We start from the raw sequence: 18,337 nt of genomic DNA on the forward strand, positions 1-18,337 counted from the left end.
TGGGGATAATTATATAGGCGCAGCTATAGTTGCACTTGATCAAACAGCTAATAATTCAATTTCACGGCTGCACAACGTAAATTACTCAACGACTCTATCCCCTTAGGACAAGTTGGCTGTTACAAATAAAGAGATGTGAGGGGTTTTCAATGGGAAATTTTTTAAAGGTAATGGGTAAACACCAATCCACCAACATGATCATTTAAGTAATCTAATTTCTTCGGGGTGGGGGAGATTAACTTTTGTGGACTGGCACATGAATCATGTAATTTAAATGTTAAGCGGTAATACCTTCTACCGGTTTGCATTCGCAATTCCAACTTTGATTTAAAATTCATATTAGCAGCGTGGGACAGTTTTTAGAAAGGTGAAATTATAGATGGTGCATCGGTAGATGGTTTTTTTTCATGCAATACCATACCCAAATCATCCGAAAAGTTGCTGCTCTTAAAATTCAAAAGGAAAAAGATTGAAAATGGTGAAACTTACTTGAACAAAATCCTTTTTTTAGATTCCTACAGTTTTTATCCCAAATCCTTATGCCAATTAGTTCAAGTACAAAATAGCGACGATTTAAAGTTTCCCCTCCTTAATAGTTCATTCCAGATGATGAACTGTATGATTGACCTGCATATAAGGGCACACACCCATAAGAATACTACTACAACTCCACTTCGAGGCTGCCTTAGGAAAAATTACCACCCATCAAAGCATTTTATGATTCATTTCACGACCGTTAATGCACCACCGCCAGCTTTGAATTTCCCGAAAAATTTTGGCCAAGATTTTCCTTTTTTTGAAAGTTTTGTGGGTAAAAATCGGGAGTATTGTTGTAAAATGTACCTAGCAAGCGATGCATTGATGTCGCTGGATATTGTATGTACAAACACGGATAAAATCTATGAGGAATTCGGGAATTTGGGATATTATTTTTCAACTACTCGTTTCGTGACGGCTTAATTTTTAAAATCAAGAGAAAAAAGAGGTCTGATCACCGACATGGATAAGCCCTTGTTTGTAAAAAGATCCATGGGGGATGAGAATGTTTGTCACGGAGATCATATCCTGGAAACCGACCTTACTGGACAACACACTAGTGAAAAGTCGAATGCTGCTTTTCTGGATATGAACTCCCTTTACCCTTCGGCAATGTGTCACTACTCTTTGCTGTTTGGGAATTACAAATGTCTGGAAAATCCTTATAGTCCAAGTTTCCTCTACATTACCATTGTTACGGAGAATGGATCGCAAGGATGGTTTTCGAAATTGATGGTGAGATAGCAGCGGAACTTCATGACTTGGCAAAGGACTTTGTTTTATAGTGTGCATAAGCCGCTCAGTGTCTAGGGATTCACAGAGTCCCTATAATATTTCTTTGGTAGAATATGGAGGTATGCATTGGAAACCTTCAAAACAAAAACTCATTGTTGATTTTCGTCCGAAATAGAATATTGTCGTACACCACATTCTTTTATGGTGGATGCGTGCCAACGGTTTCAAGGTCATAAGGATTTATAGAGCAATCCACTTCAATCAAAATCCGTAAATGAGAACGTTTATAGACGTTTATAGACGCGTTTATTGTCAGTAAATGCTTTTAGGCAAAAAAGAAGGTTAAAAAAGAAAGCTTTATGCTCATTTTAAATTCAGCCTTGGGTAAGATCAGCGAGAGTGTGCACCATTAGAGTAGTCGTTACGTTGTAATCGACCCAAAAGAATGTGCCCAAATCATTGCCAATCCGAATGTCAAATCGTTCACGATCATAAGCTCCAATATGGTCCTTTTACATAGAAAAAGGAAGCGTAGTCATAAACAAAATACAGCCGCTGGAGTGCCATTTCATGAATTTAAAAAAAAAAATCATTTTGAAATTTATTAAAATATGTGTAAACTTCAATGGCCGGGGGAGGGACAAGTTTAAGTTTATTCAAAGGATACCGATTGACTTAAAGTTAAAACTAAAATTTATTAAGATATTGAGAAAATTAGGAGCACATTAGCTCTCAAATGGACTACAATAGCTGGGACGGGTCTATTTATTTAGAGCAACTGTGCATTAAATAATTTAGTTCCAAGAGCGAAGGTCATAACGATTCGCTCTTAAGTTTAGAAACTATACATTTATACTCGAGAAAATGCCATGCCAGCCATATCGGACCCAGTCTGTGCGTACGCGGACGGTGTGAAATTATTACCACAGAGCCATTACCTTACTTCAGATCGAGAAGTATATGTAGAGCATAGACATCGTGTCGGTCTGGAGAAAATTCTATATTTGATGAGAGGTGAGTCTGATCAGTCTCCAACTGAGTAGCGTTTTATAGTGTTTTTGTAATGTATTTTATTTTTTTGCGTAAGGTGGAATCACCTTGGAATGTTTTAAAAAATGTTTAATTTTATACTACTATTTCCCCTGCCTCCCGGCCCGGCCCGGCCTTTGGAGACTGCGAATTTCCACCGCACCACACGGCTTCTTGCAGTGACGATTGCGCTGGCAGGTCTGCATGCCTAAATGTTTTGAAATGTACAAGTGTTTTTAAGTGCCCGTTTTATGATGTTGATTACCGCCCATGTAAATATGTTAAGTCCCTAAGTAAATTTGTTTCAATGATTATCAATTTTTTTTTTAAATTTGTACTGCATTTACTTACATTAAAGAAAATATATATTTTATTTTTTTATTTTTTTAACATAGAGAACTAATATTTATTCAGGAGATTGAGGTTAGGTTAGTTTAGTTGTATTTTATCAGCAAGAAGACTAATGTGTATCAGTTTAAAACTCTTTTCACACTGTTTCTTTGCGGGCCATCAATGTCTGGCAAAACGACACTTTCACTAAAAGTAGTTCAAAATCATAATTAAATGTTCTGAGAAAACTCAAAAAAATCTACTATTGCTATAGCGTGGGGCAAGAGTCCTATGATAAAATAAAGACTATCGCACCCTTAACAATATTCATGCGGGGACTTGACGTGTTTGATATTATTGAACCAAACGCGTTGTTGGTTAGTCATGAAACAGCTGAATCCACTGAAGAAGGGTGTCAGGAGATGTTACAATTATTCACGGTCCTATCTAATCATGAAAACTTCTGTAACCGTCACGCTCCACAATCCTTTTTATCAGAACAAATGTATGAGGACACAATTGCTTTGAATTGTACTTACTGCATCATCTAGAGGGTTTTTCGTGATTCAAGTTCTCTCATAAATTTAAAACAAACCAATATATCTCAGTGAACCGAAACTTCTATACTCTCAGCATATAATCAAACTACAAATAAACCCTGTGGTTACATCCAATTGAATCTCAATCCAATCACAACCGAGAATGTAAGTGTATCCACTGATATTTTTTACACTGAAATTACCATAGATATACCCGTGAACAGTAAAAAAAGGTCATTAGTTGCCATCTGGAAACTGAAGAGACTACATGAAAACAGACATTTATTTTCCGTCCTAGGTAATTCAAAACCGTGGCCAAGAAAGGGATCAAACAAGGGATCAATCAAACATGGGAATGAGAATGAATTCATTAGTCTCCTATCTGAGCTTTGTTTAAATTTGACTGAAGGCAATGTTCAACTGCCAGAAATTGTTAGGTAACAGACAAACAGTATTGTTTACTTGTACGTGCCCTAGCTTACAAAAACAATAAAATGTATTCTAAAATAAAACGACTTGCTCAAGCGGGTGGTAGGTTCTTTTCACTGCTACAGCCAATAATCGCAGGACTTGTAAACAGTATTCTCTAGAAAAGGGCTAAACCCTAAAAATTGATACCAATTGAAATCGCCCTGTCAACAAAAGAGCACTTAAAAGATAATTTTGATAAATTTATTAACAATGAGACAATTACCGACGATGTAGGTTTAATTTTGCTTCAAGATTTCCTTTGACGTGTCATACACACAAACCCTACCGTGAAAGACTGCTCAAAATAAATGTAATTGATCATACTTTATATCGAAGTTCTGAAACTTTGAAACAAGAAGCTTTGAAGAAAATTTATCTAAAGTTTTAACAAGTGTTGTAGACTTATTGACTCAATCGTTATCTGAGCAATGTAAAAGATGTTTGACTTGTCTCGCTCCTTCTCCGTCAGGAGAGGAGTTCAAATCCTTTTACTGTACGGTATTTGGTTTGGAACGAAGGTCAATGGTGTGATTCAATATGCTTAGCCAAAGTTGACCCAGCTCTAAACGGGTAATTGGAAAAATCCGGAGAAGATCCGGAAAAGGATGACTGGGACCCCCCCCCCCCTATTTTACTTCCTGGCTGAACCAATTAAAGTTTTAGAGCTTAACTTAAAGTAACTTTAAGATTTTACATTCCCTATTTTGTCGAATTTATTAGATTTTCGAGCAGTTTAAAGTCTCATAGTAGGTCATTTGGATTTGAAGAATGTTTGGGAGAAGTTAAGATTGATGTCTCGCTCCTCTTTTATCCGTGGTTCGGTCATGGCTATGAAGCTAAAAGGAACTAAGGACCCCAAGAATTCTTACTTAGAAGGAATTGCGTAAATAACTGATGCCAATTTGGTTTCCAAAACTTATCAAAAAGAAGCCAAAAATTCAAAAAATAGAATAAACGCCGATCAATTGACGGTGTGCCACCGAAAAGTTTTTGGTGGGGTGCCGCCAAAATTGTTTTGGCGTGCCAGTAGCTTGCCGTTGCCGAGCATAATTACGTCTACCATCACAAAATTTTATTGCATCATAGCTTTGGAGATTATGCAATGTCTTTCATATGCTTTACGTCGACTATCTTCAAAGTAGATGGGGCGAGACAAGCTCCTGCTATACCAAGCGATTACAGTTATATTTTCACTATGTTAGTGTCGGTGGTGAATAATTAACTAATAATAATAATAAAATATGCTATGATGTTTCAAATACATTACAGCGTTTCAAACACTTTTTGGAGACGGGTGGGTATAATTTTTACGTAGATTTCGATTAATACGAATAATATTTGCACGATTGCATCATTATTTGGAAAACTTAGTTTTCTGACGCATATTTCATGAAATTTTCAAGCCATGAGTAAGCCACGCCCAATTCCACTCTCCAACGGCGGCCCTTATTGGATCTTGTTTATAAAATTTCATATATTGCAGCAAGGACAGATACATAAAACCCGCAATGTCATTTAGCAAATATAAACTTTCTATAGAATTCCCCTTCAGCTACTCGTTTTTTTTTTTTTATTGTTAACGTCGATCAGCAGGTTTTGTATTAGTAACCTGGTTTTGACTGCTTGAAAAGACAAGCCCCTGGCAGTCTATTATAAAACTTAGACTTTAATCTTATTTATTCTGTTCTTCAGGCTTCTTGAAGATCGAATAACGCCCAGAATAATCCAGAATGTAAAGACACTCCAAAGCATTAACAATAGAATGCATAATTTCTGTCAGACAAGCCTAAACACAACATCAGAGTATCATGATTTAGACAAAAGATTTGGTACATTCGATTGGAACCATATAGACTCTAACAGGTGAGTCATCTTATTGATAGGATAATGTAAATAAACGTGCTGCTTTACTGGGACAGTAAACTCACAATATCCAGCTCATTTTTACAACGCCAGATAGGATAAACGGTTCAACCGTCCGGCATGTAGTAAAATATGCATTATTCTCATTCTTAATGCTGTCTACAGTATTTCATCAAATTAAAGTATTGTAAAACAACACGAGAAAAATGTTGTTAGTCTGAAGAATATTAAACATCGCGTGGAATGTTTTATCTTCAGATTATTTCATCCAGCTCGAAAATCAGGACGAACTGTAGGCGCGCCATTCTGAACAACTAATGCAAGTCTTTCATATCTAGCGTGGTTTGAGTTAGCCTAGTATCGTATGGCTTTTCGACCTACACACGACAAAAGCCTTTCTTTGCAAGCTGAAACACCCAACCTGCGGGAGACAGGTTTTAATGCTTTGCATTCTGATGAACGTCTTTTCCAACTATATATTGTCGATACGTCTATTCTTGTGGAATGCAATCACATCTAAGGGGCAAAATTTAATCAAAAATCCATTTTGGCCAATAATAGAGTAGGCGATACCCTACTTATCAACGATTTAAGTGTCAAAAGGAATGCAGTTGTTGCTGAAAAAGTAATGCTGCAATCATCCCATCATCATTCATTGGATCAACACGCTACTATGCTGAACATTTTGTAGATACAAAGGCTATTGTCCATCACCTTGGATCACCAGAATTCTTCGTAACTATAATTTGCTGTCGGCAGGGTTGCCACCACTGAAAAAAAAATCACTAAATCAGCACATAAATTGCTTGGTCATTGACTAGAAATCGCTAGAATTATAATATTCTTTATCAATGTTTTTAATAAATGTTTTGTTTCTTTACCATGTTCTATAAAGACGCACCTATAGGAAGGGGTAAATTACCCCCCTAGAAAAATATCTTTAAATTGATGCTTTGTTTTTTCAAGTAAAAACTATCCTTGAAATTCTTAGAAACGACCTCTCACACCTTTATGCAGGAAACAGAAGAAAATCCTTGCTTCCTCCAAGTATTTTCACAACTTGGTACTCTTGGCTTATACCCCGATCACTAAAAAGTGGTTATCAGTGATCTAATCGAAATATTTTCTTTTTCTTTTCAATTTTTTTCCTTGTCGAGTCGAAATCCCATTTTTTTCCAATAAAGAAAAACAGAAACTGTTTTCTTTTTACTCTAGTTAAGCTAGTTTGATTACTGGGCCACCAGCGACAATTTTGAAAATAGCCTCTTTATATTTGGATGAAAAAAATTTTCCATTCTCTACCAATTTCGATAAGCACGAATATTATTGCTTCTTTGAAAAAAAATCAATGCAAATATTTTTCTCCCAATATATTTTTGTTTATTGGTGATAATTGTTCATTCTATTACTTAAGCTATAAGAGAGCCTGGATTCGTCGCTGGGATCTATGTTACTGTACAAAAACATAATTTTCAATTATATATAATTAATTTAGAATATCATAAATCTAAAACTACAGTTACTACTACTACTACTATTAATAACTCGCTGCAGCACCAAGCCACCTGAGGCCAACACAGCTACGCACGGTCCTCCTCCAACCTAATCTATTTAAAGCCTTCCTCTTTACACCCTCCCATGAAGTTCCCATTTACTTTAAATCTTTATTTATGACATCTTCCCAACCTAGACAAGGACGACCTGATTTCCGTGTAGCCCCAGACGGTTGGCCAAAAAGGACAATCTTCGGTAATCTGTCATCCTTCATCCTTAGAACGTGTCCTAGCCATCTCATCCTTTCTTTCATTATAGCCCTAGAAAGCGGGATTGAACCACACTTTTCGTACAACCTACTGTTTGAAATACGGTCAGTCAGTCGGGTACCCATAACAATCCGTAAGCAATTTTTCTCGAAACCATCTAGTAAATTCGTCTGCTTTTCAGAGTGCCCATGCTTCAGACCCATATTTGACCACTGTCATCACTGTAGCTTCCAGTATTCTAATCCTGGTTTGTAGACTTATCTTTCTATTCTTGTAAACTTTTTTTAACTGTGAAAAAACACCCTGAACCTTAGCTATTCTACTTTTAGCCTCTTCACTGCTCCCACCATCTTTACTAATAATACTACCAAGGTGACTGAAGCTCCCAACCTGATCAACCTTTTCGTTACCTAATGTCACTTGTTCATCTTCACTTATTCCTAGCCTTAGTGGCTTAGTCTTCTTAACACTAATTTTCAAGCCTATTTTAGGACCCTGAACTCGCAAAACCTCCAAAAATTCAATCATTTTGCTCACACTTTCATCTAATATGCTTAAATCATCAGCATAATCTAAGTCCAGGAGCGTTCTTCCTCCCCATTTGATTCCCTGGTCTGCAATTGCCTTTCCTGTGCTCCTTAAAAAATCGATCCATATAAAGGGGGATATAACACAACCCTGCTTAACTCCTGATTTAATACAAAGCCAGCTGCTAACCTCATTTCCTACCTTAACCGCAGCAGTATTATTTTCGTACATAGCACAAATCACTTTAATGTATATTTCTGGTATACCATATAACGATAAGACCTTTGTTAACGCTCTTCTATCAACAGAATCGGAAGCTTGCTCATAATCGATAAAACTGAGGACCAAAGGTATTTGACAACGAAGGGACTTCTCAATTATTAACCTAAGAGTGAAAACTTGGTGGACACATCCTCTACCTTTTCTAAAACCGCATTGTTATTCCCTTAAAACTTTGTCTACAGCATCTCTCAGCATAAAAAGTATCATATTACTCAGTAATTTGTTACCTACAGAGACCAGACTAATGTCTCGATAGTTACGACACTCACTCTTGTCACCTTCTTATACAGTGGTTTAATTAAGGTTTTCCTAAAATCATTGGGTACTTCCCCTTTTTCAGAAATCATGTTCATAATCTTGAGTAGCTTATTCCTAACCTCAGAGCCACCATATTTAAGAAACTCTTTTATCATACTATCAGCACCTGGGACCTTATTATTTTTTAATCCTTTTAATACTGCCGCTAATACTTCTTCAGTAAACAAATTCCTTAACATCCAAGGTATTTTTTTAGTTTTTCTTTTTGTCTTTCTTTTTTTCTGTTTTTTAGTTTTTTCTTTTTTCTTTATTCTTTTTTTTTAGTTTTTTAGGTTTTTTAGCTTTTTTATTTTATTTTTACCTCTTTTTTATTTTTTATTTTTTTAGTTTTTTTCTTGTTTTTTATTTTTATTTTTAGTTTTTTTCTTTTTTAGTTTTTTCTTTTCTTTTAGTTTTTTAGCTTTTTTTATTTTTATATATTTTCTCTTCTTTTTTATTTTTTTTCCTTTTTTAGTTCTTTCTCTTTTTTTAGTTTTTTAGCTTTTTTTCTTTTTAGTTTTTTACCTTTTTTATTTTTTTTCTTAGGTTTCTTTTTTTTTAGAAAATTATATTGAAACATATCTACCATTTTATTTTTCAATTACTCCATTCTAGTTCTCTTTGCAGATGTAGAGAGTATAGTCAATATCCACTCCACTTTCAAAGGTTTTAACAAAAGAAAATCTAGTTTGGAACTGATGGATAATAGAGAGTAAAAAACCATTAATATGAAGAAAAAAAATCGATATGAGCATATTTTGTCAAATAGGAAGTATGGAACATTTTTGCAACCTCACGATTAACTAGTTTCGCCAATCATCTTGAAGATAGCACTCTGGAATCTATATCTGATATGTACATATGGTGGGAAATTGGAAGTTTCAAAGGCGGCATTTTTGCATAAATAATAATCTTGATCATATTAGGAACTATAATGAACCACTATATTACTTTTTTTTATTAATCAGCTTCCTGTATGATTTATTCAATTGAATCATGAATCTACGTGCCATATAGTAAAACATCATTAGATTTTGGGAAAAAACACTATTTTTAGAACAAAGTTCACCAAAATCTAGTGAGTAGAAAATCACTAAGAAACATAAAAAATCACTAGAATTAGTAAAAGTCACTAGGGTGGTAACCTTGGCTATCGGGATTGGAAAAAAATTGACGCAATCGGTAAAAATAACAAAACAGTATTTGAATAAAATCAATTAAAAATAGACTTCCATTCAGGTTGTGAGGTTCAAACCCCACATTTCAGATTTTTTGTTCATTCGTAGGAATTGGAAGATTGAAAAACCGGAAAGGCATGATAATTTTTTTCCTTTCTAGAAGATACCTAGAAAAGATATGTTCTATACTTTTGGAAGCACAGAAAACTTTAACCCATAAGGTTGAAAAGCTCATAAAGAAAACTATCATAATTGTTGAAAATGATGTTCGGAAATCTAAAAGTGCAAGTTGCAAGTTGGGGTTGAAAAATGATTGCCAGTGGCAGATTATATGCTTATACGTGAAGTCCTACCCCCTTAATACCTTGCTTTTTAAGCTAAAGATTGACTGTTTGTCCCATTTTGTTAAGAACAGTTCTCGAAACACAAGGGCATTTTAATTAGAATAGGAAGATATTTTAAAAGTGCTAACAACTTTGACGCAAAGAACAAGGTTTTAAGATGGGGGGGGGGGCAAACCCTTCAGATGCGGAATAATTTTTGTTGGTTTTGAGTTTTAATGTTGCTCCCTAATTTCAGCGAAAAACTTGTTTTTTTATATAATGTTCTAACCAAACCTCACCTTATTCCTTAATTTTTTCATAGAATTATCACGGAAATAATTCTTGCACAATCCCCTCTCCCCTTCTGGACCAAACTTAAAGAACCCTTGCTAATGCTCCTTGCTGCGTCTCAGTAACGATTCTATAGCAGGGTCCATGGTTACATAATTTATGTACCTGGTTCACACATCATTTGCATACTCCAACAGGCACAAAATTAGCATCGTACAAGAGATATACAATTTGAGCAGTGATGGTAAAATGACTTCTATGACACCCACATCCCAGCATTCCATGACACCCATATCCCACCATTCAATGACACCCATATCCCAGCATTCCACAACAAACATATCCCACCATTCCGACGACAGTAAACAAGTGCTTTTTATATAAGTTTTTTTTTCTTTTGGTTGTTAAGTAATAGGGGATGTTTTTTAAAAGAAGCAAGTGTTAATTAATTAAAAAACTACGAGGGACAGGGCTTATTTACATCAAGATTTCTGCGGTTGTTATGCAATAGGCAGTGTTTTTTCTTTCAAAACCTGCAAGGGCCAGAAAACACCTTCAGGGCCCGTTAGTAGGCTCCCTTTAAAACGCTAGGCCCTAAAAAGCAATTTTGTGTGGTCCCTAGCAACCTTTTCAGCGGGGGGAGGCTAATCTACCGTTACCGGGGGGCCCTAACTAAATCTAGAAACATTTTCCAGCAGAGAGCCTAAGCAATCAGTTCAAGCGACGGGGGCTAGCATTGTATTCCGAAGGGGACTTTAGCAACAATTTAGAACAGGGGCCCTAGCAGTAAGGTCCAGCGGGGCCCTAGCATCCAGCTTCACCGGGCCCTTAACCTAACCACCGGGGACCTCTAGCATCCAATTTCACAGAGAGGGCCCCTAGCAACCAATTCCAAGGGAGCCCCTAGCAGCCAATACGAAGGGGGGCCTAGCATTCAATTCCACACAGGGGAGGGCCCTAGAGTCCAATTCAAGCGGGTCCCTTGCGTCCAAGTTCACCGAACTCCATAGTAAACAATCTAAAGGGGTCTAAGCATCCAATTCCAATGGGGGGTGGTCTAGCAGGCAATTCTAACGCGGGTTCCTAAAAACTGATTTCCAAGGGGAACCCTAGCATTCAATTTCATTAGGGGCCCTGACTGTCAAATCCAACGGGGGCCTTAGCAACCAATTCCAACGGGGCCCAGGCATTCAATTTCATCGGAGACCCCATAGCACCCCATTTCACCGACATGACGTTTTTCAAGACGTTTCCAGACATTTCAAGACGTTTTTAAGACATTCTTGGAGGCTTTTCAAGACATTTCAAGACGTTTTTTTCTAAGATGTTTTTTTAAGATTCTTTTCTTTGTTATGCAATATGAGTTTTGCATGTTGTTATGCATTTTATGTTATGCATGTTGAGTTTTCGCTTGTGAAGCATACTGTCTGCTTTATTTTTTCCCTCTTGAAACGCAATGAAACGTCTTGAAACGTCTTGGTTTTTCTTCATGAAACTTGTTGTATATTTAGTTTTCTTCGTGAAACATATTGCATCTAGGATTTTTGTCTCATGAAACTTGTTGCACATGGATTGTTTCTTCAAGAAACGTAATGTACGTTGTTGCATATTCATTTTATTTTCTTCGTGAACCTTGTTTTACGTTAATTTTTGTATTTTTGTTGATTTATTTTCATTTATTCTTTCGTGAAACTTAATTTGTCTTCATATGTTTTTTCATGATTTTTGTTCATGAAACATGTTGTATGATTATTATTTCCCCGTGATACCTGTTGCATGTTAATTTTTTCGTTGAGAAACTTATTGTACTTCTAGTTTTTCTTCGATAAACTTTTTATGCGTTGACTTTTTCATTCGTGGAACTTAGTTTCTCTTTATATTTTGTTTCTTCGTGAAACATGCACCATCTAACCTAAGCTACCCTAACTTGTGTAGGTTAGGTCGGTTAGGTTAACCTAAGCGGGTAGCATGTAAGAAAAAGGCGTACAAAATTCACGAAGAGAAAAATCAACATGCAACAAGTTTTATTAGGAAGAAATAAAAAATATAACAAGTTTCTCGAATACATAAATCAGAATACATTAAGTTTCTTGAAGAAATAATCCACATGCAGCAAGCTTCAGGAACAAAGAATCAGCATGTATCATGTTTAACTAAGAAAAATCCAGCATGTAACAGGCTAAAAAGAAGAAAATATGAAGACAAATTAAGTTTCACGAAAGAATAAATGAAAATAAAACAAATTTCACAAAGGAAAAAATCAGCATTCGATATGTTTCATGAAGAAAAAATAAAAATAGAACAAGCTTCCTTGCACATAAAAAATTTTCAAATTCAGAGATACATTCCGTTATGTAGACATATATTCAACATATGCTCCTACAGGGGTGACAATTACACAAAAGTCTAGAAAAGGACGATGTACTTTAAAAATTTAGGGGGTTAATTTTTTCTTTCAATGTACATACCAAATAGACATATTTCCAAAATCCTTATCATAAGTTCTTAAATTGTTATATTTGTAGTAATAAAATGTGAACTTTTGTAGTTAACAAAAAAGTTTGCTTATTCTATTTTATTGTTGCTTAGGTCACACTTTTACTGCAAGAGCCTTGAAAACAAACGCCCGTCACATACACAAGAAAAAAATTCACCATTGCAGAACTCTTTTGAAGTCCAGAGGTTGTTTAAACGAGCAGTTTAGAATTAATAAAGAACGCACGTCCTAGTGTGTATTTTTCCTAGTTTTATTTACAGATTTTTTTAACATATGAATAAAACCGTTGAATTTTTTCAATAATGATATTACGTTTTAAGAATATTATGTCAAGCACAGCTGTTTCTCTACTAACAATTTCAAGGGAAGTGAGTTCACTAAAAAGAAAGAAAGAGTGACGCTCGTCAAAATTAACAAGTTAAGGTAAAAGCGAGCTTCTAAATTATCAGGTATATCACGAGGATTCCAGTCAAACCCTACTCCCTCTTTAGAATAAAGTTGGGCTAGCGTCCTAGTGAAAGCATTTTAGAGTGCCACATATATCGCCAGTGGAGGATTGTAGCTGATTTAACCGCCGATTGTCTTTTAAAACATTTCAAATGAAAATTGCCAGCCACCACGTCTATTGGATAATGTGTGTTCGTTTTATTTTAACGTCATGTTTAGTTTCATTTGAAAAAATTTTGTTGTTTTTTCTACTTGATTTTGTTCTTTTTTTAAATCATAGTCAGGATTGTCCCCTCAACTCCCGCCCTTTACACTATGCTCTCAGAAAATGGGTTCATTTAGGTGCGTTTATTTTTCCAACTAAAATGTAACTTTATTGAATAACAGGAGGGTTGTCACCGTTGTCAAATTCACACTTTTTACCTTTAAAATCAAGATACTTTTAAACTAAGCTTTCTCATAAAAACTACCATCTCCGTAATCAGGAAAGAGCACTGAGTCCTCTCAGCATTCATCTTATACTGACACGAAAAAAAATTATACCCCCCCCCCAAAAAAATGGCAGTTGATTTTCACCCTATTAGCTTGACTAGGTACGAAACTATGTAATGCTGTATCTTTGTTAATTTTACATTTTACAATAACGGTTTAATTTTCTATAGGACAGCATTTGTTGTCTAGGATGACTGTGCCACCGCATGTCAGTATGAGTAGTGATGCCTAACTGCTTTTAAAGGGACAGTACCCCCTTCCAATCATGGTTCCGGGGCTTTTTTAAGAAACTACTTCAAGACACAGGTGTTGTTCGTATTCTTTAAGATGGAGATGTCTGTTAAATAACAAATACTCAGTGCTTTTCTTTGATTGTTTCAAAACCTAAAATGGCCTTTGAAAACCTTCAGGGCCGTTAGTGGGGAGCCTTTAAGACGCCGTGCCTTAGCAGTCAATTCCAATGGTTCCAAACAATTAGTTCAAAGGGGGGCCCTATCAGTCAATCCCAACGGGGCCCTAGGGTCCAATTCCAACGTGTCCCTTGCATCGAATTTCACCGACAAGACATTTTTCAAGATATTTCAATGCATTTCAAGACGTTTTTTAAGACATTTTTCTTCATGACGTTTTTTCAAGACTTTTCAAGACATTTCAAGACATTTTTAAGACATTTTCATCAAGGAGTTTTCAAGACGTTGCAAGACATTTTGTGACGTTTTTTGAGACATTTTTCTTCAAGACGTTATTCAAAACGTTTCAAGACATTTCAAGACATTTTTAAGACATTTTTATTCAAGACGTTTTTTCAAGACCTTTCAAGACATTTCAGAACTTTTCTTATAATATTTTCCTAAAGGCATTTTTCAAGACGTTGCAAAACATTTCAAGACGTTTTTCGAGACTTTTTCTTTATGACGTTCTTTCAAGATGTTTCAAGGAATTCAAAGACATTTCTTAAGATATTTTCTTCAAGGCGTTTTTCAAGACGTTGCAAGACATTTCAGGACATTTTTCTTCGACATATTTTTAAAGACGTTTTTTAAGACATTTTTCTTCAAGATGTTTTTCTCAAAGATTTCTTTTCTTGTTACGAAATGTTTAAATATGTTGAGGTTGACGCAATCTCGCATGACTTGTTTCTTCAGGGAGACAGTGGGAAATTCCCACTTGCAACTTAGGAGTCCTGGGATAATCTCGGATTATCGGATATCCGAGGTAAACATCAGAAAATATAACTCATGTTTCCAAATGACGTCGTTTGGTGCCCAAATCGAAAATCAAGAACAAGTTATGCCTACTTTCAAAGTAAAAGGGCAAATTTATCATAGAGCAGGGTCCTTTCTACGATTCTCAGGTGAGAATCATAAATTTTTTACAACTGTTTTGTGCATTCAATTCTAAATTGAATGTACGTCGCGAAATTTCTCCCGACGTAGAAAGGGCTATCGTTTCCCAATTGCAACATCTGTCCCACGAAAATAATGACTTAGTGCATCTGTTCAAAACATCAATCGATTCGATGCCTACTGATACGCATAAAATTGTCTGTTACACTATCTATCTCTCTATATATATACATATATATATACATATATATATATATATATATATATATATATATATATATATATATATATATATATATATATATATATATATATATATATATATATATTTCTCCAGGTACCCATTTAGAGCTGGGTCGACTCTGGCTAAGCTTACAGAGTCACGCCACTGACCCCCGTCCCAACTGAAGAATTGGGTACACTGGGATTCGAACCCGCATCCTCTCAGACAAAGGATCCCGAATCCAGCTCACCAACCAACTCGGCCAGGACGGCTTTATATGTATATATATATATATGTATATATATATATATATATATATATATATATATATATATATATATATGTATTATATATATATATATATATATATATATATATATATATATATATATATATATATATATATATATATATATATATTATATATATATATATAAATAAGTTGTCTGTGTGTGTGTGGGTCTGTCGGGTGACGTCATGTATTCGACTGAAGAAATTACAGACCGGGACATCGGGACACAAATGACGACCGGGACACCGGCACATAGGGAATATAAAGGACGACCGGGACACTCAAAGAGAAAGCAACCAGGGCGCAAGGAATGTTCGATTAGCAATCACCATCAACAAAGCCCGGGACACAAATGACGACCAGGACACAGGGAGTATAAATGACGACCAGGACATAAGTAAAAAAAAAAACTAAAAAAAAGGTAAAACTACAAAAAAACTAAAAAGAAAAAAAAACAACTAAAAACTAATAAAAAAAACTAAAAAAGCTAAAAAACTAAAAAAGAAAAAAAAGGAAAAAAAAAGAAAAATAAAGGAGAAAAACAAAACTAAATAAACTAAAAAAGTAAAAACCAAGAAAAACTAAAAAGAAAGAAAGGGAAAAATACAAAAATTTATTTCATCATATACCATTTCGTTTTTGAAATGGTATATATATATATATACTAGCTGTTGGTGGGGGCGCTTCGCGCCCCCCCCCAAGCCCCCCCGCGCGCGTAAGTCGTTACGCGCCATATTAGTTACGCGCCATTGTAGTTGTGTCCCTATGTCCCACCTGTGAATATAGATATATATATATATATATATATATATATATATATATATATATATATATATATATATATATATATATATATATATATATATATATATATATGTTTTTAACTACGTAAAACTTGCGAATATACAACATTCTTTGCTGTCCCATTGTCTGTGCATATAAATAGATTGTCAGGTTTACCGACTCTTGAACATGCAACATATAATGGTCCATGGAAAAACAATCCGTATTCAGATCTATACCTCATGATTCTAATGATTGCCCTTGAGCTTTGTTGATGGTGATTGCTAATCGACCATTCCCTGAGTCGCCATCGTCATTTATATATCCCCCTGTGCACCCCGGCGTCCCCTTTGTAGTTATGTCCCTGTGTCCCGGTCGTCATTTATATTCCCTGTGTCCCGGTCGTCATTTGTGTCCCGGTGTTCCAGTCTGTGATTTCTCTTTGAGTGTCCCGGGCGTCATTTATATTCCTTGTGTCCCGGTGTCCCGGTCGTCATTTATATTCCCCTTGTGCCCCCCGGCGTCCCCATTGTAGTTGTGTCCCTGTGTCCCGGTCGTCATTTATATTCCCTGTGTCCCGGTCGTCATTTGTATCCCGGTGTCCCGGTCTGTATATACATTCGTTTTTTAGTTTTGTTTTTCTCCTTTATTTTTTTCCTTTTTTCTTTTTTTTCTTTTTTAGTTTATTTAGATTTTTAGATTTTTTAGTTTTTTTATTAGTTTTTAGTTTTTTTGTAGTTTTTACCATTTTTTTAGTTTTTTTAGTTTTTTTTTACTTATGTCCTGGTCGTCATTTATACTCCCTGTGTCCCGGTCGTCATTTGTGTCTCGGTGCTTTGTTGATTGCTAATTTATATTATATTTATATTTATATTTTTTATATTTATTAATATTTTTTTAGTTTTCTTTTTCTCTTATTTTTCAGTTTTTTCCTTTTTTTTAGTTTTTTCTTTTTTAGTTTTTAGTTTTTTTTTGTTTTTTACCTTTTTTTAGTTTTTTTAGTTTTTTTAGTTTTTTAGCTTTTTTAGTTTTTTTATTAGTTTTTAGTTTTTTTTTTAGTTTTTGCCTTTTTTTAGTTTTTTCAGTTTTTTTTAGTTTTTAGTTTTTTACCTTTTTTTAGTTTTTTTTTAGTTTTTTAGCTTTTTTAGTTTTTTTTCTTTTTAGTTTTTTTGTAGTTTTTACCTTATTTAGTTTTTTTCTTCTTTTGTATTAGTGTGAAGACGTCATATGCGGACAAACACGACGTCACTCGACAGACAGACAGACAGACATAACCCACAAACAACTTATTTTTATATATATTTATTCATATTTTTTTAGTTTTCTTTTTCTCTTTTATTTTTCAGTTTTTTCCTTTTTTTAGTTTTTTTCTTTTTTAGTTTTTAGTTTTTTTTAGTTTTTTACCTTTTTTTTAGTTTTTTTTAGTTTTTTTAGTTTTTTAGCTTTTTTAGTTTTTTTATTAGTTTTTATTTTTTTTGTAGTTTTTGCCTTTTTTATTTTTTTCAGTTTTTTTTTAGTTATTAGATTTTTACCTTTTTTTAGTTTTTTTTAGTTTTTTAGCTTTTTTAGTTTTTTTTTCTTTTTAGTTTTTTTTTGTAGTTTTTACCTTTTTTAGTTTTTTTCTTCTTTTGTATTAGTGTGAAATAATTCAGACGTCATATGCGAACAAACATGACGTCACCTGATCCATCCACAGATCCACATACAGACAACTTATTTTTATATATATAAAGATATATATATATATATATATATATATATATATATATATATATATATATATACATATATATATATATATATATATATATATATATATATATATATATATATATATATATATATATATATATATATATATATATATATATATATATATATATATATATATATATATATATATATATATATATATATATATATATATATATATATATATATATATATACTAGCTGTTGGGGGGGGGCGTTTCGCCCCCCCCACAAGCCCCCCCGTGCGCGTAAGTCGTTACGCGCCATATTAGTTACGCGCCATTGTAGTTGTGTCCCTGTGTCCCACCTGTGAATATAGATAGATTTATATATGTGTTTC

The 18,337-nt window shown here is 34.4% G+C and overlaps 1 protein-coding gene across 4 annotated transcripts in view; it reads left to right on the forward strand.

Moving 5' to 3' along the window:
- Positions 1–18,337, forward strand: part of LOC136029181 (galactosylceramide sulfotransferase-like) — a 73,990-nt gene that overhangs the window by 16,715 nt on the left and 38,938 nt on the right. The window contains exons 3-4 of one of the 4 annotated variants that reach the window (XM_065707303.1): positions 5,334–5,504; positions 12,756–12,976. In XM_065707303.1, the coding sequence (XP_065563375.1) occupies positions 5,334–5,504; positions 12,756–12,870 (286 nt within the window). In that variant the 3' untranslated portion in view covers positions 12,871–12,976. Of the gene's footprint in view, positions 1–5,333; positions 5,505–12,755; positions 13,196–18,337 lie in introns of those variants that run through there. The other 3 variants (XM_065707300.1, XM_065707301.1, XM_065707302.1) reach the window with 3 other exon arrangements.

The sequence above is a fragment of the Artemia franciscana genome, chromosome 7 (assembly GCF_032884065.1).
Source record: "Artemia franciscana chromosome 7, ASM3288406v1, whole genome shotgun sequence".
NCBI lineage: Eukaryota > Metazoa > Arthropoda > Branchiopoda > Anostraca > Artemiidae > Artemia > Artemia franciscana.